This window comes from Cyprinodon tularosa, unplaced genomic scaffold, assembly GCF_016077235.1.
Source record: "Cyprinodon tularosa strain WSP-4 unplaced genomic scaffold, ASM1607723v1 ctg733, whole genome shotgun sequence".
NCBI lineage: Eukaryota > Metazoa > Chordata > Actinopteri > Cyprinodontiformes > Cyprinodontidae > Cyprinodon > Cyprinodon tularosa.
Window position 1 is genome coordinate 464,831 of NW_024039489.1, and position 20,156 is coordinate 484,986.

The 20,156-nt window shown below is 40.3% G+C and overlaps 1 protein-coding gene across 1 annotated transcript; it reads left to right on the forward strand.

Moving 5' to 3' along the window:
- Window positions 1–5,117: 5,117 nt before the first annotated feature.
- On the forward strand, window positions 5,118–19,456 carry vps37c (VPS37C subunit of ESCRT-I). Its single transcript, XM_038269651.1, has 5 exons — window positions 5,118–5,624; window positions 6,022–6,134; window positions 9,528–9,699; window positions 9,903–9,985; window positions 17,303–19,456. Exons 2-5 carry the CDS (start codon window positions 6,042–6,044, stop codon window positions 18,017–18,019), a joined length of 1,065 nt encoding a protein of 354 aa, XP_038125579.1. The 5' UTR covers window positions 5,118–5,624; window positions 6,022–6,041; the 3' UTR covers window positions 18,020–19,456.
- Window positions 19,457–20,156: the final 700 nt, after the last annotated feature.

The following is a 20,156-nucleotide window of genomic DNA, read 5'->3' on the forward strand; positions in this document are numbered from 1 at the left end:
TCCGTGTGTCTAAGTAAGGATGGTGGAGAGTTCCAGAGACGGGGGGCACAGCAGCTGAATGCTCTGCTCCCTATGATGGTCTGGATTTTTTTTTTAATACCAACGGGCCATAAAGAAACTGAGCTTAAATGGGTCAAAAAGTAGAAAGAGATAATTGCAAAACAAATGTAAGGAGTAAAAGTAAAAAGTGGTCTAAAGAATAATTACTCTAGTAAAGTATAGACAACATTTCTACTTAATTAAGGTAACAAAGTATTTGTTCTTACTTTACACCTCTGGTTGAAAGACAGAGGGTGGTCGGAACAGGTTGCATTTAGTTTAGTAACCTTTTCACAAGATGCATTTTTAGGAGTATTTTTTGCTGCACCAATAATTTTAATAACAGTTTTATTAAGTTTATTTTCTGATTACCAAACCTCACTGACTTAAGAACAGAAATATTTAACCAAAAAATACACCAAACATTAATTCAATTTTCAATTCAGTTTATTTATATAGCGCCAAATTCACAACACAAGTCATCTCAAGGCACTTTACAGTTCAACCAGATCATACAGTCAAATTGATTCAAGGTTTTCTATCTAAGGAAAACCAGTTGATTGCATCGACTCATTGACTCTTCAGCAATCCCTCACACTAAGCATGCTTGTAGCGACAGTGGAGAGGAAAAACTCCCTTTAAACAGGAAGAAACCTCCAGCAGAACCAGGCTCAGTGTGAGCGGCCATCTGCCGAGGCCGACTGGGGTTCAATTAATAAAGTTAAGCTAAAATTTATATTCTTTTTGTACACAAGCTTCTTCTCTTGATCCAACTACAATCTGCCTTGCATTGTGTTACATGTGGAGGTCAAGAAAATATACAGTAAAAACTAAATTGTCACTAGAGGTAGTTTACTCTAACATAGAATATATTACATTAGTTTTGGTTCCATGGGTTTGGGTTTGAAAAAAAGGATTTAGGGAAGTGTTAATTCTGCCTCAGTGTTTCATTTCCCAGATAATTTTACATTGGTAAGAATCTGTTTCTATCTTAAAGCACCAGAGTTTGCTTTACTCTAGATGTGCTGGTGACACTAGACAGTTGCCTGCATTGTGTTGGTGACCTTACAGCAGTTCCTCATACTGAGCATATGGAACAACAGCAGAATGAAAAACACCAGAACCAGCTTAGACAGGCTGGTGGAGCAGAGACAGAAGGGCATAAACGCATAGATCCAGGTGTTCTTTCTATGAGAGAAAGGTGAAAGATGATTTGAGCTCTGAGACAGTATTGGAGTCCAGAAAATGAATGAGAGCACAGACAGCAGCTGTAAAAGCTCTTAAAAAAAGCCTGTTTATGAGAGAAACAGGGAACCACAGGTGGCATCTATGTGTTCTGCTGGAGACGGTGGCACAACTGAAACAAGAACACCAGATGTGAATTAAAACAGAGGTCATTGTTATAGAGCAGTGAAGGGTCAAAGGAATAAAGACACAGACAGCTGAGAAGAAAAACCATCTGAACGTTCTCCCCAGACCAGGCTGGACACTCGGCCCTCCTTGGCTTCCCCAGGGCTGATCCTGAGAGGAAAGAGGTGAGGAAAAGGAACTCAGAAGTAGTTTTGATTACAGAAATCTAAATTCTACAGTACTTAGGTTACAGCTTAAAGGTATAGTAGAGAATTTTCTTTTTTCCGGGTGGATCATCTAAATCAGTGGTCCTCCTAACTGTCAATCATTCTGGTGAATTGTTTACATAAGGCGGTCCTACGTGCTCCTCCCCGTTTTCACTTACCAATGGTGAGTCTGACATAGTGGAAAAATTGCAAATTTTGGAAAGTAAGCATGTATGAGCGATGCAAACAGCAACTTTTAAAAAGAGCGTGCATGAGTCAAATTCTCCTCGTGCACGCTCTAACACATCTTTAAAAAGGTGTTCCCAATCGAGTACAGGGTTGTGCATGTGCAAGTGTAGAGGGCGGGTATTTTCAAAAATTCGCAAAAATACTCCACTATACCTTTAAGGTTTGGAAGTATTAAAAAAGCCTAATCCCTAAAGAGTTTTGTTTAAACACAAAGATAAAAAATAGAGATATACATAATAGAGAACTGCTACAAATGTACTGTTGATAAGAGTAGCATCCATCATGAATACATAGGTTTGCGTTATCATGTTGCACTGACATTTTTAATCATTATTCTGACTTTTGGGGCGTCCCAGCTGAAATATATGACTGGGAAATATACTGGTGAGGATTCTCAGTCATCCAGGTCATAGTCATTCGAAAAAAGTCAAAAAACAATTCACTGGACTTTGTTTCCAAGTTTGAAGACGTTTCTCTTCCCATCCAGGAAGCTTTTCAAATCAAAATGTCAGAAATAGCGTTGAGTTCCAAGTTTTATACAGTAGCCCAACAAATCCTTGCTTGTTTTTTTTTAAACAAAAACAGAACATCCAGACGAACGGGTCCACACCTTTGGAATGGGGGTCTTTTTTAAGCCTGCGATGCTATACTCGACAGGAATAAGGCATCCCAGGCTAACAAAAGGAGAAAAACGACCCCCGTTTCAAAGGATGGACCCTTTCGTCCGTTTCAATTTGCATGTTTTCAAAACAAATACAAGGCTTTGTTGGGTTGCTGTATAAAACCTCAAACTAAACACTATTTCTGACATTCTGACTTGAAAAAGCTTCCTGGATGGGAAGAGAACCATCTTCAAACTTGGAAACAAAGTCCAGTGGATTGTTTTTTACTTTTTTGGGGGTGGTGGGGGGGTGGGGGGGATACGACTGAGAAGTTGAAAATTTCATCATTACCAAAGTTATGGGCATAATCTATATACCTGCCTGCCTTTCTACTTCTATGAACTCACAGCAAAGCTCATGATGCTTGTTAATTTTCATCCAAACTCTAGCTGCAGCGTTTTAGCACAGATAACACATTTTAACTACATTTTGTCAACGTCTATGTAGTGAAGACCAACAATAGACCATCTTTGAAGCATCAAATGCTTGGATTAGTTTTTCAGTGTCACTTCTAGACACAATATTTCTAATGTTGGCAGATTTCCTAGGTTAAAAGAGGGAAATCTGTTTGAAATATGGGATTTAAATGACAACTTCTCATCCATGTTTTGCTGGAAATGCTCACTCACCTGATTAGCAATTTTTTCTTCTGGAATCTTTGGTAAGAGAGGAAGATTAAATGTAAATCTATTGCAGAACATCTGCCTTAATTCAATTAATCCTTACCAGGAGAGGCTTAAGTAAAGCTGCCTTAAAAGACTGATATACTATCAACTAATATTTTTAACTAAGGATAACAATCAAAGGAAACACCTCCTGATGTAACTCAACCATCATGTGTGTTTAGTTCACATCATGCAGCAACTCCCAGTAAGATTTGATCAAATACTCTCCATAGAACTACAGGATCAGTAGCAAAGATATCTGAACAAACAGATCTAAAGACAAATGAAATAAATGCTATAGAATGAAAGACACTGAAATAGAAACAGTATTAATTTTTCCTTTTGGATTAAATTTTTCAACCAGACGTACATGTAGGTTAAAAAACTGATGGGTAGCAACAATTTAACTTTATACTTACAGTTTTAGTATTCAGTAGTAGTATCACTGCAAGCTGCTTTTTACTTTCACTGGAGTAATATTCTAATTAATTATCTCGACCTTTACTGGAGTAAGATTTTAGCTACAGACACATTTTCAGACACTTGATTTAAGTTACAGGCTGACTTCTGGTTTATATGTACGTTTTTTAAAGAAAAATCGACCTGCTTAACCATTAAAACGGAGGTCGTCAACAGGAGGTCCACAGAAGTACTGCATGGAGGTCACAAAAGTTTTTGTTTATTAGACTTTTTTTATATTCCCCCCGCAATTTTTCCACTAATTGAAATGTCTTTAAATCCACATTGACATGAATTTAACACACTGTAGTAAACAGATAAATGGAGGCAGAAGATGTCTTTCAGTCATCAATGCACACATTAGCGACACACAGGTGCTCTTTCAAGCTGGGCACCGTTTCATTCACAACACCTGTCCCATCAAGCAGGAATCAGAATCTGAACTACTTTAATAATCCCAGGGAGGGATTACTTTCATTACATTACTCCATCTGTAATAGAGTGACTATAGGACCAGTTTAATATAACACAATGTCATACAATATATATAATTTGGGGGTCACCGCTCCATCTCGCCATCAGTTTGGGGGTCCTTGGTCTGGAAAACATTGAAGACCCCGGTATTAAAAGATTATGTAAATTTTGATATTACCTTTGGATGTACTTCACACTTAAAGTAACCACATTGTAAGGATTTATTTATCTGGAAAGCATTAAAGAAACAAAGAGTAAGATGTTAAAGTGGTAAAATCAATTTATTTTAGATTTGAGAAACATCCTAGTGTGCTCAGAACTTTATATTTTGAATGTCTGATAAAATACACCCTGAATATTAAGTTATCTATCCAGTACTTAAGTAACTTCGTACAAATGGGTTATTTTTTATTCTAACTGGAGCAATTTTTGGTAAGATGATGATCTTTTACTAGTGTAAAATGAAAAGGGAGGAAAAAAAGTAGTAGTAATTCGAGTAGCGCTACTTAAGTTTATTATTGGGACATTTTTACCACCTGTAGCTGCTGTTTATTTAGATCACAAATTCTTCTTTAATAACAGTCAGAGGACAAAAAAAAGATTTGCCAAACAAATAAATGATAAACATGCATGCAAATTTACACTAGGCCGTTATATGTTGTTTATAGTTGTAGTTTATCTTTTATGCAGCTTTTATAGCTCTTAAACAAACCCCTATGAATAAAGTGACTGATGCTCTATTGTTTTTTTTTATTTTTTTTAAAGCGTCTAATATGAGCTGCGCATGCGTTAGAATCTTTGGTCAGCGACCGTTCGTGTGTCAGCTGAGTATGGAGCATACCATTTTAAGAAAGGGGTTTTTCTATCGGTTCCCTAAAGTTCAGCGACAAGCTTTCATTATTATATTCAGAGGTAACGGCAAATATTCGTTATTCTAAATTTTAACACAATTGTTAACTATTTTAGTTAAACAACGCGTGCCTGATAAAAATTGTTCCTCCTTAAACACACCCCTGCCAGCTATGGCCCATTCCAAAAATGGCAGCAGTTCCTATCAGAGCAAAGTGGAACTTTCCTGTTTTTCTCCAGATTTATTCAACTGCCGGGCATCTTTTTCGGTCTACGTTGTTTTTCTTAGTTTAACTAAACATTAGCGGTCCGGCGAGGGTTCAGACAGCCACCTCGGACCGAGTGGCTCGGCTCGGGGTGTCGTGTTCGGTCGGGAGATCACCGGGCTTCCCTCGAAGTTGACGCGGCTCTCCTTTCCACAGCCTCCCCTGACAACAGCCCGCTAAACGCGGAGCATTGAGCCGAGGCTGGATATCGGCGGTAGCTAGCTAATTAGCATACCGATCGCAGACAGACAAGCCACCGGCGTCGTCAGTTTTTCCTTTAGCGGGAAGCCTTCAAGGCAGCTCGGAGATCCAGGAGACGTGTCGCGTCACTTGTCAGTGGAAACAGATCTGTGGTGTTAGATGTCAGCAGCAGTCAGAGTCACACCGACTTTATTCTGCTCATATGTAAGGAACTCTTTATTTACACATTTTCTGCTCTGGAGAAAATCTTTATTATATTACTTTGGCCTTCAGCCACTTGCCTGTGTATTGTACATACTGTTCTCTGCCGCCTGTTGGCCAGTTATTAATAGAACAAATTGCTATTTGGTTGTTCACTCTTTATTTTTACTCTATAATTAAATGATTGTTTTATTGTTCCATCTTCAATACAATTTCATTTAATAATTAACTGAGGTGTTATGACGTGTTTTGTCTTTATCAATAAAAATGTAATGAATCCAAGCTATACTTGGATACATTAATTATTATTAATTTCTAATGTGCGGCCTCCAAGTGTTCACTTTCTGTTTCCAAGATGTGGTTTAATCCCGTTTTACTTCCTGTATTATTGTTTGACGGACAGTTATCGTAGCCAATCACATGGAGAAGCTCCAGGATTTGGGCCAATCAGAGCTACAGGAGCTCCTGGACAACCCAGAGAGGGTGGAGTCTATGGCTCTGGAGTCTGATGAGGTAAAAATATAAATAAAGAGCTTTGATTCTTTAGTTTACATTGTTTTGAAACATCTCCAGATAGGGATGTATGTTCAGAAATACTTATGGTACTTATGGTAAATTTGTAAAACTGTTTAATGGTTGACTCTTAGATATACTTAGGTAATTAACCATGAAAAATAGAAATAATCAAAAATAACTTTAAAAAACACGCTTAACGGTTTTGAAGGCAAAATGTAACCATGTAATAATACACTTAATTGGAAAAAACAGACTGTAATGATAACATTTTCAGGTAAATGCTTTTCTTTGTCCTCAATAAAATCAGAATTAGAGGTTAAATTGTTCACAGAATCCGCACTTTGTTTAAATTGAACTTTTTGGGAGTTAATTGAGTTTTAGTATTAATATTCAACCTTTTACTTTTTCTAAAAACTGAGTCATAATGTTAAAAGATGAGGGAAATTCTGGATTTTATTTGGTAGCCCTGACTTCTATTTGATGTTTTCTCATTTTCTTTGGTAAAGTTTGGGATTTTACTAAAGTGTTGGCAAGAGGGAACATTAAAGCAGGGCTCGGCATGGAATGCATGTACTTGGGTCATTAGAAACCAAACTAGCTAAATTAAGTTTCATCCAGATGCTGATATTCTTTTACATTTCCTTAAAATTTCCAAATGTTTTAGTACTTCTAGAGGGCCATTTTAAGCAGTGGTACATTTTTGGTAAAGCAGCCCTCACTGCTGTGTCAGACCTGCAGACATTCTGTCCTGTTCTATATGCTGTATATTAAATATACTGTTTGGGGCCGAAATAATAATAATAATATATATATATTTTTTTGAAAAAGATTACTGAGACCTGCATCAACTATTTTAGTAATAGATCTATTGTGACCTGTATTAGGAATAGATTATACAGAGTCTAAAACATTTACTAAAAGAACAAGCTGCTTAGAGCCGGAATTAATCCAAAACTGTACATCATATATATACAGATTTTGCATTAGAGATTGAAAAAAAATCAAAAATCATCATGTGGGAGCATTTTAGTCTCATTTTGCTCACATCAGGCTAAGAAAAAATAAATAAAGCTCTTTTCAAAAACCTTCTGCTTTCTAACTAATAATTTGCTAACAGATTTATGATTATTGGTGTGATCATTAGTTGCCTCCCCAGTTCCCCATTTCTATAAACTTTGCTGTAAACTATGTTCAGTCTTGAGTCCAAGTTTCCTCTAAAATTTCATAGAAGGTTCTTGAGAGATGTGGTTCTGACTGCAACTTGCTGCTCCGGAGGTTTTCCTAAAGACGAGGAGCAGCTCAGCCATGTGAGCGAGGAAGAAACAACTCCTCACTGTGTTGTTGGAATAACAGCTCGTTTATTTGCTGTGACGGGTGGAAATGGTGACTCCGGCTGTCCGGTCAGACCTGGGTGAATGACTGACACTGTCGTTCTCACTGCTTTATGTTTGGAGTCATAAACTGGCCCTGCGGATGGAAACATGTTTTCATAGACAGACAGGGTGGGGGCCTAAAGCTTGGAGCTTTCAGAGAAGGCTGCAGGTCCCCTGGTTTAAATCCATGAAGCTGCTGCAGTCCCTCACTCCCTGGATGCTTCCTGGGTGCTGCTTCTTTAGGGAGGGGTCCAATGCAGAATGAATGTTGTGTTTTAGTCACACTTACCTCTGTTTGGGCTTTTCTAAAGGTTAAAACATGGCAGAACACATTTATGATTGTGGAAAATTACTTTCAGAATGAAAAGACAACTTCTGGATTGTAGCGTTTTCAGTTTGCATTAAGAACCATAGCTTAGCTGTGATGAATCCCTGATACTGAAACAGACTCCATGTTTGAGGTAGAGAGAAGGTTGGTTCATTAGGAAAACACGCCAACTTTTCCTTTTCCAAAGCCAATGATGTCAGCTGGAGGAGAAAAGATCCACCTTGTTAATTAAATGGAAATAGTGAATCTTTGTGCAGTAGCTGCACAGGCTGCTCATTGTCCAGGTTCTATAATTGTTATAAATATTCTGTCATGTTTTAATGGTGTTTAATGCAGCCCTATGTGGAATAAATCAGCTCTTTGTAGAAGCCTCTTTCACCACACTGACAGATTATTCTTATGTTTCTTAAAACTGCACTGAGATTGGATTACAGATGCTGAAATATGATGAGAGAGTCTGTAAACAGTGGATTTATTGGGTTGCCAAAGGCAACGCCATCTGCATCCTAATCCATGCAGATGGCTTTAAATGAAGGGGTTCTGATCAGGGTCGCTGTCCTGCTGGAAGGTGAACCTTAGTTCCAGTCCTCTGCTGCCTCCGGTTTAGGTTTCTCTCCTATATTTTCCTCCAGCCAGCTCTTGGTTCTCTGACTGTTATAAAGAATAGTAGCCCCACATCATGATGCTCCTGCTCCCATGTTTCACTTTGGGTGATTTACCAGTATGAGGCAAGACAGCTCAGTTTTGGTCCTATCTATTCAGAATTGAGCTTTTATTCTCGCCACTTTATGCTAAAACCCTGAACTCATAAAACTCCTCACTCCTGAGGACCTTTACTGCAGCTCCTTTGTGGTTTTAGTATCTGTTGGTTTAATATCTGGGCCTCTGTAGGTTTGCAGGTGTGCCGTCCTCTTTCCATGCTCAGATGGGTTGAACAGATGTCGGGGAGGAATTTAAAGTTTGGGATCATGTCTGTAAAGAACCTCTGAGGCTTTTATAGAGCAGCCTGTTTACTCTAAGAACAGATTATACACAAACTGATTGTGTTTGGATAAATCCTGATGGTAGTTAGTCACTCTGCCTTTTTAGTAAAGCTTCCACTTCACAAATGAATCGAAAAATAATAAAATACTTTGATTTGATTGAGATTTGGCCCCTAAAATGACGTCACAATACTTATTGAGCTATCAGATTGTTTTACTTTCTGACTCAGATCAAGATTCAGGAAATTCCTTGAAGCACATTGAAGTGTTTGCTTTTCTTGTTAGACTGAACAGGTTGAGATATGATGAAGACTATAGAACAAAGGAGGAAGTATTGACGCTGCAGGGTGTTTTCTGCCTGACTAAGTGTATGGAATCTCTTTGTATACCTATTTATAAGCACAGATGACAGTGGAGGGAAAACCTGACGTCCCAAAGAGACGAGTCTAGTGCTGCAACTAACGATTAGTTATCTAATTGATTAATCTGGTGATAATTTTATCGGTTAAGCTGTTAATCAGATAGTAGAAGGTTCTTTAAAGCTTTTTTTTTACAGAATAAAAGCAGGTGAAACTAAAACTAGGAGTTATGTATAGAGCACATTGACAGACAGAATCTTAAATGCTAAATATTTATATTTTTTCTGCATGCAACCTAAAATTTATGGAGAAAATTTCTCATCTGTAACCTTTGTGTCCTTCCTCAGATTCAGAATATCCAGCTGGAGCGAGAGATGGCGCTTGCCTCCAACCGCAGCCTGGCGGAGCAAAACCTGGACATGAAACCTCGTTTGGAGTCTCTGAAGGAGGCGCTGGTGGCCAGATACTCTCAGCTAGAGGCCGTCAGGGAAACCTACAGACAGCACTGCTCCCAGAGAGGTGGGGGGTCCTTCACTTTGAGCAGCCTGCCCTCAGCTTTCTGCTCTTCCTCTGGTCTCTGTCTGATATGCTGCATGTCTCATTATTCTGAACAAACCATCCAGATAACAACCAGTTAGTCCTGTTCCCTGCTGAGGCGCCGATGCTCTTTGTGTGCCACTGTTTGTCCTTAATGTATCTTGTTTTTCTATCTGTCCACACAGACGGGATGGTGGGTCAGGTCTCTCCAGAGGCCTTCTTCTCCAGACTACAGACAGAAAGTGAAAAAACCGAGTCTGAGTCCGAGGTCAGTGTTCACCACCTGTCTGACACATGTCTAGCTAAATGCAGATACAACTTTTACTAACATGATGGTAGCTCTAAGCATCAGCTCCTCATCCCATGGCTGAAACACTGTAGATCAGGGGTAACCAATTAAAAATCAGCGGGGTCCGAATAAAGAAAATCATTAATTGGTAAAGGTCCGGAGACATTTTTAATTATAATCTGTTACTTTTAACAGAATTTAACACTGAAATAAAATGAAGTGTTTATGCATCCATGTTATACAGTAATTAAAAAAAAAAAAATAATAATAATTATAAAAAATAAAAATAAAAAATAGAAAACTTTTCCATTTTAAAATCTAAAGTGTTTTTGAAGTAGAGAACAACAAACGTTCAGTTTGGTATATAAAAAATTTCTTGATTCACAGATTTTATACAACACCTTTCCATTGTTCCAACAATTTCCTGACTCACTTTATATATAAAACACCTGAACTGACTGTTTGTTATTCTTTTTCTTTCTTTTTTCTGTCTTAATGTTGGCAGTGGGCTTTAGGCTGCCCTGCAAGGCTTTAAACCTGGGTTTAAATGGAGACTAAGCCATTCTCAAGCACATATCAAGGAGCTCATTCTGAGCCTGGATCCAGATTTATTTCTGATTCTTTTAATGGTGGAGAATCCTGCTTCACAGCAGCAGGTTGAGCCAAACATCCTCTAAATGTGCAGGGTCATCTTTGAGCACCATTTCACTTTTCTTTCACCAGTTCACCACAGTTCTTCCAGCAGTCCACACTTTCTCTGCTCTCTTTTTCTCATCGTCTTCTCCTTCTTCCCCATCGCCCGGCTTGCCACAGGTTTGCCTGCTGTGTCTAAAAGTAGCAGCAGCAGCAACCCAGACTGACAGCAGCTCATTGGATCATTTGGATAACGTGTAGCCTGGTGCTAGACGCTCCGGTGGGCTTTACCGTATTAACAGGAGAAGCGGCGCAAGTGAATTTAGACACTGTCGTTGGAAAACATGCAGTAATTTAGGTTTTAAATCAGGTTGGTTCTGGATTAGCCAGCATCCGTGACCTCTGCTGTACAGCATAGTGGTGTCGGTCTGCTTGGTGAAGGAGATGATGGTTGTCCCAAAATACTCCAGACCCCAGGCTATAGCCCCATTTCCACTTCCCTTTTGAAACCGTGCTGAGATCGGTCCGAGCACGGTAACTGAGGTAACTGTTGAGTGTAAACGGCACGCAAAAGTGACCCAGGCTGCGCCAGACACAACCGAACTACGCTAACATGCTAATAGTTCTTCAGTAGATCTCGGCCTGGTTCTGGCTCAGATAAGTGTAATCAGGAAATTTCAGACATTCATAAAAATCCTAGCTTCTCTAACGTGACACATAATTTTAAAGGATGATTCTGCTTAGCAGTGTGATGAAACTCAGTGTCAGTTATTTTTCTCCTGCGTCTGTAAGCCCTGATTAGACTATCGTTTGTCATTTGTCCAGTAAATTCACCAAAGGCTGTATTCTTTGCCTGATTCTCCACAAACTTCCTGAATGTTGAGAGCGCCGCCCTGTTGGTTTGCTCGTTTCCTTATAGAGAACAGTAGTACCATAGATCGGCACTAGGAGGCGAGGAACCTTGCTAGCGCGGTGTGTAAACGGTTGTAAGAACCGAGCTCGGTACGGTTACATGATCCAAGCTTAATACGGTTTGGTTTTCAGCTGGGCTACAGCCTGTAGCTCATGGCACAGGAAGCAAAGCTCTGGCCTAGGGAGCAGTGTGTGAAGGTCCTTTGGTGGCCCAGACACCGCCTGAACCAAACTCTGGTTAGATTTATTTCTGAGGTCCTAAACATGCCAGGGCGGAACGATCAGGGTGTGTCCAGTTTATGGACATAATCCCATGAGTGGTGTGCAGATGGTGCTCCATCAAAGGCTGGGATAATTTCCTGATAAACCTCCATCTGACTTCAAATAATAGTTCTTCAGTTTGTTATTGTGAGGATTAGCAAATAGTTCTGGTGGATAAAATCGAAATGAAGATTTTTTTTAAGCTGTACACTGCAAAAATAGTTTTAAAATGAGTAAAAATACATTTTAAAATAGGTGTATTTCCCCTTATGTTGATTAGTTCAATAGGATTATCTGCCAATAGAAGGAGTATTTTTAGCCTTAAAATCATCTAACATGCAGTTGAAATAAGACAATGCAGTTGTTTCTTATTTTAAATGCAAAGGTTCTTGTTGGCAAAATGTCTCTCAATTCAAGAAAAACTAACTTATTTTAAGGAAAATTTGCTAACTTAGATTAAAAGTTTTTGTAGTGTATATATATCAGTGAAGGGTCCATTAACCTCGATGCGTGGGTGCATGCATGGAGCCCATAGAGCTAAACACTGTCGTTTCCAGAAAGTCATGTGACCGGTCAGGGAGTTGTTTCTAACTGACTGACTCACTTAAAAGTGTATAAAAACGTATCTGTCAACATGATGCATCTGCTAAAAAAAAGCCTCATGTTTTGTTGTTTTTTATTAAAATGATCCAGAAATTTGGAGTAGTCTTAAAAGGAATAGGAACGTTTCAGCCATTTTGTTTTAATTTTCATTATCTCGTTCTGTTATGCTCTTCCTCTCAGTTATCACTCACCTTATCCGAATTAAAGTTAATTTTAAATTGATTCTTAGTTTATTTACTGTTTTAAAAGTACGATTTAAAGTCCTAGTCCACAAGCATCGTCATTCACATTTTCCCCTACATTTTCCTTTTAATATATTTTCATTATTTGATTGCATCAAAAAATATCAGATATTTTCAATTTAAACATGGATATGAAATAATACAATGTAACCTGAAATAACTTCAATGATATCATTGTTCTAGGTCAGAGGTGGGCAATTCCAGTTCCTGGGGGCCAGTATCCTGCAACTTTTACAGCCATCCTTGGTTTCAACACACCTGAATGAAATGGCTGAATTATCTATGTATTCAGTCAGTTCCTTCAGAGTCCTCTCAATCATCTAATTATTTGATTCAGGCGTGTTTAACCAAAGGCACATCTAAAGGTTGCAGGAGACCGACCCTCAGGAACGGGACTTGCCCACCCCTGTTCTAGGTCATCAAATCAATTCAGTTTATGGTAGTCCAATCAGCTACCTGTAGTGTCTTTAAATGTCCAGCAGGTGTCAGTATTCTTTCAGACAGTATACCATACCATACCAACTTTATTTATGAAGCACTTTATGCACCGGACAGGACCAAAGTGTAAGAAGGACCAACTCTGCCATATTTAAAAATAAATACAGAAATAAATAAATGCTCAATAAATGTATAAGCATACAATTAATTGCCAACAAAAAAGTGAGACATAAATGTATATAACTCTTAATTAGCTTCTTTATTTATTTGCCTTTGTAATATTTACCTTATTTATTTTTCTGTCCTTTATAATCTTCAACTTTATTTTTTAATAACTTATATTTTTAAGTATTTATTTATGTGCATGTTATTATATTTTTGTCTGTTTTATTCTTCCTTTGTATTTTTTTACCTTAGTTATTTCTTCGCCGCTGTTTATTTCTCTCTGCCTTTTTACATTTCTCTCTGCCCTTTTTACATTTCTCTCTGCCCTTTTTACATTTCTCTATGCATTTCTATCTCATTATGCAAATGAGGAGGGGGTGTGTCCTAGAGAGTCAACTTCTGCTCATTGGTTGGCTTGGCTGTCCATCTTCTTAACTCACAGAGCTCAGAGTACTAAGTTAAATGTTCTCTTTTCTGTTGCTGTTGTTCAATAAAAGTACGTTTTAAGATCATTTGAGGCGAGAACCTTATACTTTTAAGCATCACCATATGGCCCATTCACAGATTTAATGCGTAATTTAAAAGAAAATGTGACAAACTTGAGAGGACCGTGGCAACCAGCGGAGCTCCGAAGCTGACGGCAGCCAGGTCTATAGCCAGGCTATGATGGCGATTTTTTGTTGTATTTGGCAAAGTTTGGCAAAGTCCCTACTCAAGTTCTAATGACTTCAGACTCGACATCAGACTCTCCTCCTGTAGATTCGACCGATGTAGTAAAATGCTAACCAACACGCTTCACACACAGTTATGCCGAGAGAGGGCCGCTGCAGATGGGCTGTGGTCGGACCTGGCTGCCGTCAGCTTCGGAGCTCCGCTGGTTGCCACGGTCCTCTCAAGTTCGTCACATTTTCTTTTAAATTACGCATTAAATCTGTGAATGGGCCATATGGTGATGCTTAAAAGTATAAGGTTCTCGCCTCAAATGATCTTAAAACGTACTTTTATTGAATAACAGCAACAGAAAAGAGAACATTTAACTTAGTACTCTGAGCTCTGTGAGTTAAGAAGATGGACAGCCAAGCCAACCAATGAGCAGAAGTTGACTCTCTAGGACACACCCCCTCCTCATTTGCATAATGAGATAGAAATGCATACAGAAATGTAAAAAAGGCAGAGAGAAATAAACAGCGGCGAAGAAATAACTAAGGTAAAAAAATACAAAGGAAGAATAAAACAGACAAAAATATAATAACATGCACATAAATAAAAACTTAAAAATATAAGTAATTACATTTATTAAGCATTTATTTATTTCTGTATTTATTTTTAAATATGGCAGAGTTGGTCCTTCATACAAAGTGCTGTACACAATCATAAAATACAATAAAATTATAAAATAGAGAAAAAACGAGTGTAAAATACATATTAGTATACAAAAAAATAAAACAAAGTAAAACCTCTCAAATTGTGCCAAAAGCCAAGGAAAAAGATAAGTCTTAAGAAGGGACTTAAAAACAGCAAGAGAAGAGGCCTGTCTTCTGCTCAGAGGCAGATCGGTCTACAGCTTAGGAGCTGCCACAGAAAAAGCACGGTCTCCTCTGAGCTGCATTTTGTCTTTGGGACCCTCAGAAGCAACTGATCAGCTGACCTGAGGGAACGGGAGGGTGTATAAGAATGTAACAGCTCAGACAGATAAGAAGGAGCAAGGCCATTAAGAGTTTTAAAAACAAATAAAAGAATTTTAAAATCAATCCTAAAATGTACTGGCAGCCAGTGTAAGGAAGCTAAAACAGGGGAAATGTGGTGGAATTTTCGTGTACCTGTTAAAAGACGTGCAGCAGCATTTTGAACCCTCTGAAGTTGGGAAATATACAAATCACTGACCCCTGTATAAAGTGAGTTACACTAACCAGCCGTGTGGTCACAAATGCATGGATCACTGTTTCGAAATGCTGTCTGGAAAGAATGGGTTTTACTTTTGCTAGCTGCCTTAAGTGGAAAAAGCTCAACGCAGAATCTGAGTGGAGTTCCAGTTTATTTCCACTAATGGCAAACAGGAAGCAGAATGAACTTTCTGTGTTTCTGTTAGTAAATATAAACTCTGATAAACTCCTTCAGTTCTCACCTAAAGGCCTATTTAACCACCTCAGCTAGCCCTAAGAACAGAGAGCTATATCTGCCTTAGCGTCCATCTCATTGAAACCAAGGTAAATATTCTGGCAGTATGTCAGAGCAACATACCCTGTCTGTTAATGATAGGGGGTGGGGGGGTCAACCCTGGATTCATGGCCTGCATCTTCCAAGGACGCGGTCTACCTAGACTGGATCCTTCGAAGTCAGTGAAAATACGGAGACTGGAAGAGTTTCGGCTGTGACTTCAAACAGGTCTACCCTTCTGCAGATTGTACCGCCGTACACTCTGTCGCTTAGCAACCGCAACAGATGACACACAAAGCAGGAAAACAATGAATAGCGAACTTTCAAAACGGTTTATTTTTATTTATTTATTTTTTTTATTGCAAAGTGAACAAAGATTACACTCATGTGTTCACCGGGAGCATGAACAAATTAAAGCAAATGTAATGATAGAAACCTTAGTCAGTTAAATAACCTGCTGCTGTCATTCTGCACATTTCTGATGTTGCTGCTATTTTCAAATATCCATCACTGTAAAAATGTCCATAGCTGCATATCTGTTATTTATTATCCAGTTGAACAGTTTTGAATCGTTAAAACACTTACAGAATTGTATTGTTTATATTTTAACTCTTCACTATTATGTTATTCCTATACATTTTTCTAAGGTCCACATTTGTGAAACCATTTTCAATAATCTTTCTGCTGCTGTAAATTTGCCCATTGCGGGACAATAAAGGGATTTTATATTCTATAAAAGGGGTAGAAATATATAAGTCAATCCTAATGTATATATAAAAGTATATATGCAAAATCTATTATATTCAACAACAAAAATAATAAGTTAAGCAAATTGTGTAAAACGGTAATAAAAAAATTAAAATCCTATCAGATTTATAGTCCCAACACTGCAGATATATTAGAATCTGTCAGTAAATTACAGCCAACCTCATTTACTCAGTAACAGATTAGATAAACCAAACATTACCCCCACATATCTGACTCAATAACCATTAAAACTATAGTTCATGGAACTATTCAAACTTATTTTTTATTAAACTGAACTTCCAATATTTACCACTGTTAGGCACCAAGTACCTTTTCCTCTGATTACGGAGCAGCCGGCTTACTTGGTCTCCCAATGAATCCTGGGTAAACCAAGGATAGCGAGGATACATCGGAGCCGTCCTTCAAATTGGGCTAAATTGAGTGTCACAGCAAAGGGTCTGAATACTTATGACCATTTGATATTTCAGTTTTTTTTTTAATTTTTATAAATCTGTAAAAAATTATAAATTTTTGTATTTCTGTCAAGATGGGGTGCTGAGTGCTCATTAATCAGATATAAAAGGAACTGTTTTGATTTTAGCAAATGACTGCAATGAAACAAGGAGTGAAAAATTTAAAGGGGTGTGAAAACTTTCCGTACCCACTGTATCTGGCCATTAGTCCTCCTCCTCCTTCTGAGGAAGGGGAGCAATGAAGGGAAGAGGAGCTCCAGTTCTAGATGAGGTGTGTTGGACAGATGAGGATCCAGATGTCGCAGGATGGTTCTGAAAGACTGGGCCTGATAGAATCCCAGTTAGACACCAGATTCTATTCTATTCAGTTTATTTCTATAGTGCCAATTCGCATCATGTCATCTCAAGGCACTTTACAGTTCACTGGATCATCCAGTCAGATTGATTCAAAGTTTTCTATCTAAGGAAAACCAGCTGATTGCATCGACTCATTGACTCTTCAGCAATCCCTCACGCTAAGCATGCTTGTAGCGACAGTGGAGAGGAAAAACTCCCTTTCAACAGGAAGAAACCTCCTGCAGATGTGGATCTCCAGGCCTCCACAGGTCTGATGTTGGGTGGGTTCTGTCCATCATCCTCTCACGCTGATCTCTGTGTGTTTGCAGGTTCTGGCGGACGAGTTCCTGGAAGGATCTCTGTCTTTGGAGTCCTTCTTTGAGCGCTTCCTCCTCCTGCGCTCCCTCGCTCACAAGAGACGGGTGCAGATGGAGAAACTCCAAGAGATCCTGCGACGGAGGGACAAGAGCAATCCCACTGCCATGAGTTCATCAGCAGGCGTCGCCCCTAACCCCGCCGCCACGCCCTCCTCCTGGAACCTGCCCACCACGACGGCCACCGCCACGAATCCACAGCAGCCAAACTCCAACCCTCAGTCCTCCAGCTACCCGAACTCCTCTCAGTCCGCCTCCTCGTCTGCGGTGGGAGCCCCTGGGCTTCCATACAGCCCGTACCCCGCCTCCCCTCCTAACCGTCCCCCTGTGGCGGCGGCGGCGGCGGCAGCAGGGCCGATCCCAAACACTCCTCCATCACAGTTCAGTCCGTACCCGGCTGCAGGCTACTCTGGGCCCAGACCTGCGTTCGGGCCTCCCTCCTCCGTCGCCTGCCCCTACCCGACCCAGCACCCGTTCCCAGCTCCACACCCTGGCTCAGCGTTTGGTCAGTACACCCCCAGCCACCCCCCCAGTGGCCCCGCCCCCTACCCAGCCTCCTACAGCTACGGCGGCTACAGCTACCCAGCCGGGCCGGCGTTTTCCTCTCCTCAGTCTCCACCAGGGAAGCCCATCTACAGGGCGGGCTACGGCGTTCCCCAGCCGTACTCCTGAAACCCCGCCCCCACTGCCACCCCATCCCCCCCGCCCTCCCTGAGGTTTTTTCTTTTCCTCTACGCTGCTTCCTCCACAATCCACTCCAGAGGTCTCTTGCTTTACTTGACTTTGTTGCACTATTTCATTAAATCAGTCTGAAGCATGCCCCCCCCACACTAGTCTCAGGTCGTTTCATTGCTTTGAGGTGTTGAGGCGCTCCTCTCCCTCACCGTCTCCCCCCTCATCCCCCCCTGTTGAAGTGATGTTCTGTCGTAACACTAAGAACAATGTGATCCTCACGACTGTCCGCTCCACCTGGATGTTTCACTTCTGTCACCGAGGAAACTAAAGCAGACGGAGGAGGAACCTGAAGCAAAGCGTCTCTGTTTTCCTTATTTTCTCCATTTCAATGCAGCTCGGAGTCGTCCTGCCGTCTGATTGGCTCCCCAGCAGCAGGCGAAGGCCTTCATGCAATAGCTGGTGTTCAGATGGAGCTTCGTTCTGTTGGTGGAAACCAAAGAAAACTTAGTTAACTTATTTTCCATCAGCTCTGAGCTACAATCCATCTTTGTTTTCTTCTTTTTCTCCACTGAGGGAATCATTCTCTGTCGTTGTTGTGTTTAAGTTAAGCCTCGTTTAAAGCAACCTAAGCTGACCACATTATGGAGGCCTAGATGGAAGCTTCACTGGTCGGAGCTGGTTGGGTTCCTGTGGTCAGACATGGTTCCTGTTAATCTGGAAATGATCAGAACCTATAATCTGTGCATCACACCAACTCTACTGATTTATAGGCAACATCTAAAATCCACTCTGTGTGAGAAAATGAACTGTTTTAGATAAATACCGGGACATCCTGCCTTGGAAGCTCCTACCAGCTCCCAACTGCAGCTGAAGGAGATGCTAGGATGTGGTTCTACGTAGCGCTGAGCTTCACCATTTATTCAGAAACGGGGACGTGTCTCTAAAACTTGGTGCTCTTATCTGTTCGGGTCCATCAGGAACCACTGAACTAAGAAAACTGGAGACATTTCTTTCCAGTGTTGGGAGGGAATTTAGCTCTGAATCTGTTCCAGTGATTCAGCTGATGGTGGTGCTGATGATGGGAGCTGTGGGGGTTCTAAGCTCCTGGGCTGTTTGGATGATCAGGTTCCCTTAGATCCAGCCTGGAGGTCAACCAGAGTAGCGACCTGCAGGAGTCGGGCGCCGCAAGTTGGTCCCAACCAGAGGTTAATGAGGAGTTTAAGTCGTTTGCTCCTAAACTTCTGGTTTGAGCTTTTTTTTTTGTTCTTATTGAAGATCAAGCAAATGAAGAACAGTTTCCTAAAATGAAAAAAAGCTTGAACTGACGGTAGATGTCCGGATCTGAAAACATCCCATAAAACATCAGTAATAAATACAGCATGTGTTCCTGTGTAACACCGTCTATCCAAATAATAGGACTGGAAGGAAAAAGATTAACAATTAAAGCTGAATATGTTTGTTTGGTAAAGATGGCGGCTCCCTGCCCCAGCAGTGGGGGGGGGTGGGGGGGTTGGGGTTGGGGGGCTCTCCTAGTGAATGGACAGTGTGAAGCACTCAGGATGTCCATGTCCTCTAAACAGAACCCTAACAGGTCGGTTTAACATGCTGCAGGTCGGGGTCAAAGGTCAGTGATTTTCCTGGTCGGCTTTTACCAGCGAATGATAATAAGAACTACTTTCCTTTATCATCCAGGTTTAATTGATGTTTTTCTCTCTCAGTAGCTTTCAGCTGCTCTAAACCTGCTGGATGCCTGCTGATCACCACCAATGATCTGCTTCCTCTAAGCAGATGGTTTATGCATCAAACAGGATTGAAGTCAGACTCCTCCTGAAATAGTTTGCTACCATTTCAGACTGAATCACATCTACATTTTCAGCCTTTCATTAAAATACACAGTTTGTTTGCAAATAGGTTTATTTTTAAACAGGTTAGTCATTAAATAAAGGTTTCAGAAGCGTTTGTAAATTGCAGATCTGTGGGTTTCCAGAGCAGCAGTGCTGACTGACGTCACTGATTGGTTTGCGTCGTGATGAGCAGGAAGGTGTGGTCAGACTGGGCTGTGGGATCCTGGAGGGATCCAGGGTCAAAGGTGATGGGTTATCAGTTGATTGGTTTGGTTTCTGATCAGCCCAGC

What these genes read in the sequence shown, in the direction of transcription:
- vps37c (XM_038269651.1), top strand. Translation starts at nt 6,042, where the DNA reads ATGGAGAAGCTCCAGGATTTGGGCCAATCAGAGCTACAGGAGCTCCTG. An exon ending in TGGCTCTGGAGTCTGATGAG is followed by an intron (nt 6,135 to 9,527) that starts GTAAAAATATAA and finishes GTCCTTCCTCAG; the next exon opens with ATTCAGAATATCCAGCTGGA. An exon ending in ACAGCACTGCTCCCAGAGAG is followed by an intron (nt 9,700 to 9,902) that starts GTGGGGGGTCCT and finishes CTGTCCACACAG; the next exon opens with ACGGGATGGTGGGTCAGGTC.